Source organism: Vidua chalybeata, chromosome 7, assembly GCF_026979565.1.
Source record: "Vidua chalybeata isolate OUT-0048 chromosome 7, bVidCha1 merged haplotype, whole genome shotgun sequence".
NCBI classification, from domain to species: Eukaryota; Metazoa; Chordata; class Aves; order Passeriformes; family Viduidae; genus Vidua; species Vidua chalybeata.
In genome coordinates this window covers 16,030,876-16,044,163 of record NC_071536.1, presented here as the reverse complement: position 1 = coordinate 16,044,163, position 13,288 = coordinate 16,030,876, and the positions used below count along the sequence as shown (strand labels likewise).

The following is a 13,288-nucleotide window of genomic DNA, read 5'->3' as shown; positions in this document are numbered from 1 at the left end:
AGACAGATTAAGCTCAAGAACTGTTATTTGCAAGGGTGACTGTTTTGTTAACTGTTGTGGCAGCCAAGGAGCCATCCAAAATGGAGTTTTTCCTAACTACCTTTTTTCAATGCTTCAAGTGGATGACACTACAAAAGTCCTTGTCTTTCTCTACAAGAAGCGTTGCAAGAAATTGGAAAACACACCTAAACTCTGAATGCAAGAAATGGAGACAAAGCTAATGCTTTGTCATGCTAATGACTGGCCTACAATCCAAAAGATTCTGTTCCAGTTCAGGGCTTGTTTAATACCCTGAATAAACACTGTGGTTCTTAAGGAATTCTATTATTGAAGAGTCCTTGGCTAAAGTAAAAATGTGCTTTGAAGCTAGCACTAATATCACTTCATAGTCCACTCCTTTGAACTGCAATGGCAGGCACCAACTGGAAATGGACTGTATTGTCACACTAATCTAGTCCTGAAAGCAGAAGCATTGCAGTGGAAGACTTCTCTATTATGCTGACTTAGAGAGACCTTCTCTTTCCTGAAGACCTTTCTGCTACTAAGCAAGCATTAGACAAGGTTTGCTAATATAAGTAACCACTCCTTTTGGTGGCTGACTGCCAAAAAATGTCTCAAAGCTGTTAGAAATATGACAATTAACACTCTATTTAATAAACTGAAGAATTCTGTAGTTATGAGATAATTTTGTTTTAAATCCTAATTCTCTATATTACCTAGTGGAAATACCTATTAATAGAATTAATACCACTGATGGAATTTGTAAAATAATACAATAGTGGATACTAGTGAATCACCAAGGAGATCTGCAGTTTTGAAGGAGAATGTTTCTTTTCTCCATCATCACCTTCTGTTAGATTTGTACAACAATCCAGAGCAAACACAAACAAAATTATAAATCACTGTATAATAAATGCTGTGCACAGGTGAATTTTAATAATGATTTATTTGTAAAGAAACAAAACAAAAATTTAGATATATATTGGATAGTACCCAAAATTCATCGGTTCCTCACCCATGGCCAATATCTACTAATGGACACAGCAAACACCACAAACATGCTCAGGAATCTGGCATCTTGCAGTTCAGATGGCAGAAGAATGGGAACATGTCTCAAATTGAAGTTAATCTCTTATGGCCTCTCAAGTTCAAGATGCATTCCTTGAAACCAGAGTTTCTCTTTAAACCTGTTTGAAAAAGGTCAGTTAATATTGCCCATATTTTTAATGGTGGCATAGTTCTTTGTGGTCTAGTGAAAATAAAAGATTAGAGACCAAATAAACTGTGATTACAGAGAGAACATAAAATATTCTAAATCTCATCTTACTGACCAGAAGACACTATCTATAAACAACAGAAGATAAGAGAAAAAATTAGGATAAATCTAACCTTTCCATACAGTCTACATGTTTTAATCATACTGAATTCTCTGTGTGACTTATGTAAAATTATGATAATCTTCCGTGTTATTTTTTACTTAGGAATAGCTGCAATATGGAAAAAAACCCTGAACAAAATATGTGGGATCAATGTCATGAAGCAAAGTGTGCAGGCAGCTCACAAGGAAAAGGACAAAGCTTTTGAATCAACACATGCAAAACCTTTCCTTTATGTTTACATGTTGTGCTACATCTAGATAGATAAACCTCAGAAATTTAAAGACAAAAATGCTCTTTCTTTTTTATCAGAATGTAAATTCATGAGGCAAGATTTCATCCTGTGCTGAAAGTCACAGGGATTAGTGACTTCATGTATCTCATTTATTTAATCTGAAATTGCACAGTGGGAAGCATTGTTATCTTTAATCAATTAATGAACAACAACAGTTCTTGTCTTATTAGGATTGCTACTTATTCTTCAGAATAAGACTTGCTTAATAGAAAACCTCGCTTAGATACTCTGTTCATGAAACTTCACATAACTGCATCAATTTGCACTTCTGTAATACTCTGTGTTTTAAACTCTTCAATCTTACTTTAATATCTAGATTAAGATGACTAGATTTCAAAAAAATATTTCACTAAACATAAATACCTCGCACAGGCTCAATTTTCTAATGTATTACTAGTTCTTTGATCTAAAAATTATACATCTTTTAATGAAGAATTAAGTGAAAAAGGGAGTCACATATTATGCACATAATGTAGAAATTCATAGATTAGGAAGTGTTTGATGTGTGCTTTTTAAATTAAGGTTCTTACAGTTGTTGCAGTAGTACAAGTTGCAGCATGGAGTAAGATACCATTTACCTTACTGGAGTACGTTTAACCACTAGCCTTTCTTCTCTCTCAGGTGGTGTGTCCTGGGCTTGTACTAGCTCCGTTGTGGTGACATTAACTTCTTCTGAAAAGTATCCATCTTCACATTCTGGTTTAGCCTGAGTTACACTGGAAGTGTTGGGGCGTTTATTTTTCTCTGAAACAAAATGTGTACATCAGTTGCTCATGTAATAAGGCAAGAGGGTGCTAAAAAGCATGCAGCTGGCAGGATGAATCACCTATCACCGTCACGAAAGCAGAACAGTGTGCCTTTCCAATTTCATTGCTGGCAACACAGATATATTTCCCAGTATCAGCAAGGACTACATTTCTTTTTAAAAGGTAATAGGTATCTCCTAATTTCTCAATCTGTAAAACAAGAGAATACACATAGGGGATAATTAGTACCATAAAGCAATATAAATTATCTTTCTCCCAAGAAAAAATTTCAAGAACATTAAAACATACACTGATATCTCCAGATACCACTTGGATGTCATCCTTTGTCCAGCAGACATGTGGTTTGGGCTTTCCATGTATAGTGCAATGCAGGATTAAATCTTCTCCTTCTTGCAGAGTTCTGTGCCCAAATTTTTGTATGAAGTTTGGCTGTTTTCCCTGTACTGAAAAAAAAAATCAAATCAATATTCATTGTGTTTTAAAAGACACAGCTAAAGCAACTGAAGAAAATAATCTGTTCTGGTAAAGTTTATCACATTGAAAGACAAAGAGAGCCTTTACTGATGCCTGGAACTCAGAATAACTTGTTTGCAAGACAGTTGGCATATATCGTGTATCTACCTAATATAACATTTGTTAAAAAACGTGCATCTTAAGCACCCAAGAATTTAATGCATCAGCATAATGGTATTAGTTCCGTGGAAGTGATAAAGAATCATGTTGTTTGGTACGATATTAGGCAAGTCTGTGTGAATTATTGCTTCAGTGAAGGCGGAAGATTAATTATTCCACACAAATTTAAAGTGACATACTCATGAGAGCAAATTTTATAATTCAGTGCATTCTTGTACATCACACTTTCTTCACTCCCCCCCCCCTATTATTTTAGTTTAAAAAAAGTAATTATAAAGACTAAGAAAATTGATATTTGCAACTAATATGAAGGGCAGAATGATGCCTCTCTACAACTTTGACCACATAATTATTTTGGCCATCATTAATATTGAAACCATGTGCTACCACATCATCCAATACAAATTTGGTTCAGATGAAGGATGGGCAAATAATTGCTTTTCTATTGCAATACCCAAAGCACACGAAATTGATTTTGTGCTAGCCTCATGCCAACTGTGGAAGGACAGATGACACCTGAACCACTATAAGGACTGATCAATACAAATTAACCCATCAAAATTGAAGCAATTTTGATCATCAGCATCAGTTTGCACTGAATAAAAGCATTGCTTTCTGTGACTTGTAACTTAATGGGCTGTAAAGCTGGATTTATTGAATCATTGTATTACCACCTGAGCTTCTACTTATATTCCACCTACGAGGTTACAGTAAAAAGAGAAGACAAGCTCAGAATTGACTAAGTATTCTGGACACAGGAAATGTAAAGCAGAAGATGTTAACACAAGAAGAGCACACAAAGACATCCTACAATAAAAATTATCTTTTTACATCTCTATCACATAAAGAATGTGTCCTTCTTCCTCTTTAATATAAATTGTACCACATTTCCAAAGTATTCGACAAAAGTTATCACTGGTCTTCTCTGAAATAGAAAGGCACTGAAATGTGTGCTAAATGACTGAGTTTGGAAGTGCCATGCCACCATTGCTCCACTGTTTAAGGACGAAATTTTTTTCTTTATGCTGTTATGAAACAAAAATCAGCTTATCTCACACAGGTGCCCATCAACTTCTAAACACAAATATATTGAGCCAAAAGGTGGTTTGGCAAGTGTGGGCCTGCTGACATCATGAGACAGACATTCTGACCACTGTATTGATAAATTCACTTCTTAGGTGAGCTCTTAGTTCCAATAAGCTTTCAAGCTCAACTGCTTTTCTGTTCTTCCTAGGTACTGCAGGACTGAGGCACCAAGGCAAAGAAGAAGAATGTAAGTTTTGCCCTCCCATATTTCTGCTAACCTTGTGTGACCTCTGTATTAGCCAGGCAGAGCTAATGGAGCAGCTCAAACAACTCAGTTCTTAGCTGTTGAAGGTTAGCATGTGCAAGCTGCTACCCCCATTGCATTGCATGCACCTGAAGCCCAGAAATGTGAGATCTCCAGCTTCACTTCAAGCAAGAGAACCAAGTTTACATCCCTGCCTACTCTTTGCAGGCAGTTAGCAATAGGTCACAAATAGAACATTATTAGATTAGCTAATATTCCAGTGGAAAACATTAAGTGGGCTTCAGCTGCTCCTTGGGATAATTTTGGCTGGATTCCATTACTTGTGCAGTTTGGATTACCTTGTGTTGTCATGTTGCATCTCATACTCAGAAAAATCTGAGTGAAATGGTCACTGTAATAATGATCAGACATCAGACCACATCTTGACTTTATATCAGTAAGGCAGCAGAACATAAAAACTGAAAGGTTCAGTTTCTACAGAGCAAAGGGAAAAGTATGTGCAAGTAAAACCATGAAGTGGCAGTTCTTACAACTCTTTCAGGCACAGGCTTTACCTCAACAAAGTCTGCTGTAAAAGATTTTATCATTTGACAGCAACCTTCAAAATAGAATGGATGGTTATATTTCACCAATGGTTTTCCCATGATATCATAACAAAAACTCAGAAGACAATTTGTTAATTGCAAATTATTTCTTGGCTGGACATCCCATGATGTCCACATTCACAAAGGTTAGAAAGAACAGATCCGTTCCTCCATTGTGGGAGAAAAAATCAGGCAGCCAGTGGTACTGAAATACCACTCTTACAGCTGCAGACAATAATTTTGTCAAATATTAAATATTCCATGAATTATCTGTAGGAACCAGTAGAGTTATACTGCAAACAGGTGAATAAGCACAGAAAAATCATCAACCTGGAGCAATGCAAAAACTGCAGGAGAAAAGTTCACCTTCATCTGTCTATTACACAGCCTTTACCCCTGCCTAAAGTCTCTCTTACACACAGGTATGCAGGTCAAGCCAAACTGGTTTTAACATCCAGTTTCTAAATTAAATTGCTTCACAATTATTCTCAATCTATTTACTCTAGGCATGTGATTTTCAGTCTCTGGTGTCTTGAAATGTGAAATTAGCAATTTTATGAACTTCTCCTGTCTTCTCTATGAATTTAGGTTAGGCAGATTCCCACCATGCTGCTTAGAGACTTTGGATTTGCTCAGCATTACTCTAAATCAACTGCGCACTTTATTGCTTTGAGATTTTGTCTCAGTTAAGCTCCCAACACAAACAGAAGGATTCCTTTATTAGGAATATTAAGCAGGTCTCGTGACCCAATTGATCTGAAATATCCATAACCCTGGAGCTCTAGTCTCCTTGAATACCACGTGTAACCTCATTAAATCTTGGCAGTAATTTTTCAAGACACAGTTCCTCTAGACCACAGACAATAATACACACACAAAATTTACTCCTTTACCCTAGAAAAGTCTCCAGAGAAAAGTGCAGAAGTAAGCATATCTTACCAGTCATTTGAGAGGAACTCACCTTCTCCTTTGCAGCTCCAGCCACATCTGATCCAATCCGGGTAATGACTCATCCTCCCTCTGCCTACTGACTCAAACCTGTGACCCCAGACAGGCTGCTTCTCTTGAAAAATTAAAATAATTAATTCCTTTCCCCCTCCAAATTTAGGTACCTTGTGTAAACACCTCTTCACACGACTCCATGTCTGGTAGTCAGGCAATATCATTCATCATTTTCTTAAAGGGTGTCTTCATATGGGGAAGAAGGAAGGGAGTGTAGGTTAGTTATGTGCTTAATGTCTTTCTTCTAAGGATGGGGGGACTGAGGCTTAAATCTTCACTATAAGGGAGCCATCGGGAAGATGTAAACATTTTGGGATCTTGAAGTAACTATAGGCTCAAAACTGTGACAACAATGAGGGGAAGTCAGCGCTGTGAACCAAGAAAGAACCAGAACCATACAAAACACCCAGATGTATTCCCTGCTCTACAGTATGGTTAAAAGAAGGAAGAGGTAAAGCATGTATAGTATAAACTATTAAAAAATCCAATGAGAGTGGGAAGCATTATGTTAAGATTATTGCTACAACAGAATGAGTGGTTTTTTCCTTTAAAGAAATACTAGTGCATCATGGGATTACATCACTGTCACTCCTTTTATTTTTTCCCCTTTTTTTAGATTATCTAAACAGAACACAGCTGGAATTTTCCAGTAATTTTTTTAAGTGCTCATTTGAGTCCTTAAATAAAGGGTATTTAAATCCAGACTGCCAGCACAGCAGTAACCAGTGTTGATTATGTCTTTGTTTACAAAGCAGAACATTAAAACCATGAGAGTTTCAGAGTCCTGCTATGAATCCAGTATCTCTAAACACTCTTTTTGAAATCTTGTTTCTTGCAGCAATTAAAATTGTGGCTGATATCCACCCATTAAAAACTGTGCATTTAAAGCTATTCCTGATTGAAAGTAGATGCAATACCACACTCACAAAATCAACTTTTGTGTACCTAATATTCACAGAAACAGTCAAATTCTCAGAGGAAATTTTAACAAACGAACAAAGGTATTATATACTTCTACAATGATTTATTAAGATCTAAATTACCTTTATTGTGAAATGGAAAATACACTGCAGGAAAACAGGTGAGATTTATACCTGAGAAAATTCTTATGAATCTATATTTTTGCGAGATGACTGAACTTAGAAAGTGGTTCATTAAGGGTAATATGGAGTTAGTTAGAGCTTACTGTGTTCCCCATCTGTTCACCACTTCCTCCTCCCGCTCCCTCTCATTGCTGTGAGGTTATATCATGAGAACCTCTCCCAGGAATTTTTTAAATGTTGCAGTCACTTTATCTGACCCTCAGCAGTTACAATATAGATTCTTTTCATAGCATGCTGCACAGTAAAAGGTTTACTTCATTCCAGCAAGTTATGCAAGAGAAGGTAAATATTTCCTCTTTAAACATTTTCCACAGCAATGCAATTGTAACACAAAAGCTGGTAATCAAAAAATGCAGGAAAAATCATGTAGCTGTTTGTCAACTCTTTTTACTGCATAAATATAACAAATAATGAAGAATGACATTATATTTGAGGATTTATAAATTGAGTCTTCCACTGGCACAATTACATCATTGTTATGTAATAGTTAAACAAATTAAATTTTAATAAAAAATATATTTGTGGTTGTCCTCGTCAAGAAGGGAATACAAACTGTAGGTGAACAAAGTATTGGTTTGGATTTACTGTTTTGAATTTAAAAGATAATTCGGTTTGACTGACTTTTTTTTTTAAATATGAATACACTTTTGGATATTTTCCCAATTTGGTTAATTCTGTTTGAAATCAGTGCATTAAAAATTTCAAAGTAGTGTAAATGCTCACTTCATAAATTATTAACTTTTTTGTATATAACTGTTTAGAGGATTATTAGAAATATTTGTACCTTTAACTTTGTAAGAAGGCAGAGAAAGTATCACGGACATCTATTTAAGCAGAGTGAAATGCTGGAATGCTTCATTTTGTAAACATTTGTTCTATTATGTCCTAGATGCCATTTACACAAATCCTGATGGTTCTGGGTCAATTCTATAGCACAATCACAACTCTATTGAACTACTGCAGCTTTCTTTTGTGGAGACTGTATGCTGGGCTGACACAGATCTAAATCTGATTTATGTTAGTTCAATCATGAATGGTATGATACCTTTCCTAAGAAGCTTTGTCCTAAAAATATATATTTTTTTTAAGCATACAAGGAAACATGTGCCTGGAAAAAACAAATTAGATGTTTGAAAAAAATTCCAACACCTTCCACACCCCATCCCAAGAGAAAATATATTCCAAAATATAAAGTGATCTGAGCACTCTACCTGGCTCTATACTGACATTTAAAACCTACAACCATTAAAACTTTCCAATGCTTTGGAATGCCTACATTTTTAGAAAGCAAAACTCAGCCTCAGATTCTAGAAAAACCTTCATAAAGTTTTTACTTCAGCCTCACTATGAGAAAGTAGAAAAAACACAGAATACTGGCAATAAAGAAACAAGCAATATATCCATTTTGCCATAAAAAGTGGTTTGGTACATATTGTGAAAATGCAGTGTAAGAAAATAAATTCAATATGTGATAATTAAGTCCAGTGCAGTCAATATTGTACTTATTTTGTGAATAGCCAGTACATTAGTGATACACTAATATAGATGACACACAGCATTATCCAGTCTATTCTTGCAATAAGTGGCCTGTTACCTTGCACGTGAAGAATGGCACTTGAGGAGATAGTGCCGTTCAAATTTTTAGCCCGAGCAACATAGAGGCCAGCATCTTTATCACACACCTTCTGAATGAACAAAGTATGCTTTGTCTCCTTTTGTAAAAGCTTTAAGTGCTCGTCTGCAGTCAGTTTCTGGCCCTTCTTGTACCTAAAGCAGAGAGTCAGTTTTCAAGTCAGAGTTTTATCACTGCATTTCACACAGAACTTTGCAAATTTAGACAATCTCTGTAACACTACAGTAACAGAGAACTGCTGTACTCTCATTTCTCAGTTTTAAACTTAGTCTGTCAATATGCATGAACAGTTAAACAATGCAGATTGTGGGATAATACATTCTTAACAGTACAAAATTTGGTTCTGAAAATGGTTTTCAGCAGACAAGCTACAATTCTCTCACTGCAGCATTAGAGAGGTAACATGAGGACCTGGGCCCTCGGTTTTGTGCTGAAACATTTTTGCTAACGAGGTCTTGAGTCAGTCCACATCCAACCCATGAAGAGGCTCCAAAGGATCAATAAACAAATGTTCTAAACTTGTATCTTCTGCATAAAAGACAGCCAAGAACCTTCCTCCATCCCAGCCCACTTAACATGTTCTTAGCTCACATCAACAAACGGGATAGAACAATGCATCAGGAGTTACTTCAGCAAACTGCTGCCATATTCTAACACTTGAGGATCTGTCACCATGTATTGGTACCTGATTTAAAAATGGAAATTAGAAAAAATTCTGTCTCTCCTTGCCCCATGATGTTTCAGCATAGGCTACGTTTAACCTAACACAAACATGAAAATATTTTTCCACATGTCTATCCAAAGAAATTTCTACATCAGTAAAAAATACATGTTACTGGTGATTTTTTAATTAAAAACATATTTTTTCTATTCTCATGAATTTCTAATTTTCAAAATTATTCCAGTTGAATGCTATCTTTTTGAAATACAATCTGTTAATAATGTATATATTTTTGGGCTAAATTAATGCTTTCTTACAATAAAATTAATATCTTGTTTCACCAATAATACTCTTCAGTCTGTACAATGCTGGTATTTAAAACAAGGTAACTTTATTGATACCAACAGAGTATAGCACCAAGGTTTCAGTGTCCAGTATTCTTCTCAGTGCCACCGACAAAATTTCAGTTTAACAAAAGCATATAGTTTAATTCTTTAAATGTGTAATAATAATATTAACATCAATTTTTTTCCAGTAAGAGGCATATTTAATTTTAATACATTAAAAGAAAGGCCTCCATTTTGAAAGACGAATGGAATAAGTGGAGAAAAGACAAATGAGGTAAAATTGGATGAATACATGCCACAACATATAGAACTATGAAAAAAATCTTGAAATCCTGCCCCTCTTTCAGTCCCTGTTCCCTTTGGCAGGGAAGTTTTAGAGTTCAGACGTTTATATTACATCATCTGTATTTCTCACAAATCCAATAATAAAGTAATCTAAATAGACACCTAGTGATTAAAAGAGAGATAGACCATGCACACCAATATATGATATAAAACTGATTCTCTTACTGTAGATATTTAGGTGGGGTTTTTTAACATGTAACCTTAGTTTTGATACCTGACTTTCACATATGTGTAAATGTGTCCCCGTCTACATAGTGATTACATAAATATTTCAGTGTGCATGCACATCTATGTGTCTGTCCATACGTAGTGCCCAGAGCCTGGGAAAGCTCAGGTGACTTTATCTGTAGTAAATCTGAAGCATGCAATGATTTTAAGAAGGCACTGAACAAGTAGAATGCCATATTCCAGATTATGAAAACTGTATGATGATTTTGCTTGAAAACACTGGATATGTTTGCAGTACTTCGATACTGTTATTCCTAAGATTTGGTACAGAGAGATTATTTCAAGCTGGTTAATTGTTGAAAACAATTCTGAAGGTGGAAATCATGCAGAAGTGTGGAGTAGAAGGATACAAGCCATTTATTCTAGCCTACAGATTAATTGATTTGGTTATAAGCAGTTCGTGGTGGCTCGCTACTAGGTATATTTACTACTTCTCATTGCAAGCTACCCACCATGTCAGTGTAGGCTCTGGGAATCCCGTTACTTCCACTTCCAAAGTTACTGGAGAACCTTCCATGACGGTTTTGTTAGACAGAAGCTGGGAGAAGTTAGGCGCCTGTCCAGTTAGGCTGGCCATGCTGTTCTTTTCTGAAGAACTTTTAATCTCTTCTCTGGTAACCATCTGCCTCTGACAGCTTCTGGTGGCGTCTGGTTGAAACACGAAACCTGAGAATGCATCAGGCAAAGCATGCAGCCTGTCCTGGGGTTTAGTACAGTTATTCAAAGCATGCAATTTTTCTTGCATTTCTGCCATGCTTTTATGAAGTTCAAGGTGTTGTAAATGTGTTTTGCATGTTTCACTCATCATGCTATCTACTGTTTTGGCTTTTATAGGGCAGGAAGCAGTGCTAGTTTCAGATATTCCTTGTGAGCTACAAGTCAAAGGAGATACTGCTCTAACTTTTGGACCAGAATCTGTGAAAGAGATACAAAACTTTTGAAAGTGATCTGATGGGCTTTCCATTCTATTATTTGTAGCATCAGCAAAAGCAGAATTTGTTAAGAGGTCAGGTGCTTCCATCAGTTTTACCGTTCTAGTGTTTTTCTGCATTTGCAAACTATAGGAACTGACATGCAGGCTATGAGAACTACAACAGAACTGCTCTTCTAGCTCTGTTTCAGAATGTAAGAGGTTGGATTCTGGTGTCTCAGAAAGCGGTGGCAAAGATATATCATCAGGTGATATACACTCATATTCATCTCCAGAGGGTGTTTCTTCTGCCAGGAATTCGGTCTGTAAACTATCCTCTTTGGTTGAAGATGACAGCTCTGTATCCTGTGAAACAAGATCCTCACCAGCTGGACAGATAACTGAAATATCAGCCAATATCTTCCTCTCCTCAAACTAGGAGGGGGAAGAAGAGAAAGGAAAGAAGAAAAAGAAAAACAAAGACAGAGTTATGATTAAATACATGCCCTTGTCATACAAAATCTAGCAACAATATTTCTTCTAATTCAGCTTGATGTATTCTGAGGCAGAAAGAAATGGGGCAAAAGACACTTTGTCAGAAAATGTTGCAGCAAATAGATCCCAGAAAATATGATTACAACTATGTATAAGCATTTATTATAACAGTAACAATAAAACAGAAAGTACCTTTCCATACACAAAGGGCAACCTGTGGATTTCCTGTAGCTGCTGTTTATATGAGCATTTGCAAGGGAAAGGTGGTGGAGGAGGAGTGGTTGGCCTAATTACATCTAAAGGGGACACAGTTACACAGCGATAAAAATATATTAACAGCCAAGTTGCCGGACTTGCTCCTTTGAGAAAATAGTTGTCAGTCAAGTGTTAAATAATTAAGCCAACATCTCTATAACATTTTCCGAGCATTTTATATTTCCTTTTTTTTTTTTTTTTTTTAACTTTGCCAGCTGTTAAAAGATCCTCCCAAATATTAAAAGGAAAGCAATGTAAAACTTATTTTTATGTTAACTTGGATCCAGAAAAAAAAATCCCTTTCATCATGTTTCAAAGAGAATTGGGTGAGGCATAAGTGTATTAATTTTAATCACAAAGCATCAAAGTCATCTGCTTTGTTAATTACTTCTCTGCCTCTTGATTTTTGTGTGAATGTAATCACATATTCAGATTGATTTCATTTGTGCAAAGGCTCTCAGCAAAGGTGTGCAAAATGTTTCTCTTTGCTGCATTCTGTACACAAATATGTAATCCACTAAGCAGTGTTTCTATCACTTATAAACTGCCCATTCAAATAAATTGGGTGATACACTGAATTTCATTGCTTTCCAAAACAGGTCTCTCTGGCAGTATCCAGTACAAGAGTGTGGTGGTATATTTGTTTTGGTTTTCTTTTTCCTTTACTGCTCTAAATACAATCTAACAATTAGTGCAAAAAATTTTTAAAACACTCAGAAGTAATAGAACCTCATATGTGCCCTGGTTCTTTAGACATGCTAGTTTTAATATAGATGCTTTCCCAAGTTATTACCTTTGTTATTTCAAAACAATGTCATTCATGCCAGACCTATGAAAAAATGACTGGAAGTAGGTTGGGATTTTACTGTGTCTATTTTACTAAACAATTCAATTCAAAGATGAAATTCAAGTTTTACTATAAAAATGCCCACAAGCATCCCCTGATGAACTCTGACCCCTGAAGAGATGGAAGAAGACACTGGGGAAAATGCTGTGGAAAAGAATGACAGGTGAGCTGTGAGTGAGCAAGCTGCCAGATAGGCTTTGGCAGCATGAGATCAAAAAAGTAGGAGGATCAATGTGCTATGAGAAGGTCTAGCACACTTTTAAGAGGGTTATATTTGAAGCAAATTAATACTGGGAAAGCAGCTTGCAGAAGTACAGACAAAATTAGAGATTGCTGGCCCACTATTCGAAGCTCTAGTGAGATGAACCTGCTACTTCTTTAAGTGAAGTATGGAGTGATGAAAAGGGTAGAGGCGTCATAGCTGCCACAACCCTCATATGATATTTCTGTTTCGCATACCCTTGACTTCTCTCCTTGGCAGCTGAGACTCAATCTGATGAGGACTGACAAAGCTGT

At 36.1% G+C, this 13,288-nt stretch overlaps 1 protein-coding gene across 3 annotated transcripts in view; it reads right to left on the bottom strand.

Moving 5' to 3' along the window:
• Window positions 1–1,027: 1,027 nt before the first annotated feature.
• The window catches only part of CCDC141 (coiled-coil domain containing 141), a 57,418-nt gene continuing 45,157 nt past the window's right edge, over window positions 1,028–13,288 (bottom strand). For 2 of the 3 annotated variants that reach the window (XM_053947894.1, XM_053947893.1), the window contains exons 24-29: window positions 10,718–11,604; window positions 8,646–8,818; window positions 2,727–2,881; window positions 2,498–2,627; window positions 2,250–2,415; window positions 1,028–1,187 (exon numbers count right to left, since the gene is read on the bottom strand). In XM_053947894.1, coding sequence (XP_053803869.1) covers window positions 1,133–1,187; window positions 2,250–2,415; window positions 2,498–2,627; window positions 2,727–2,881; window positions 8,646–8,818; window positions 10,718–11,604 — 1,566 coding nt within the window. In that variant the 3' untranslated portion in view covers window positions 1,028–1,132. Of the gene's footprint in view, window positions 1,188–2,249; window positions 2,416–2,497; window positions 2,628–2,726; window positions 2,882–8,645; window positions 8,819–10,717; window positions 11,611–13,288 lie in introns of all 3 variants that reach the window. The other variant, XM_053947895.1, reaches the window with a different exon arrangement.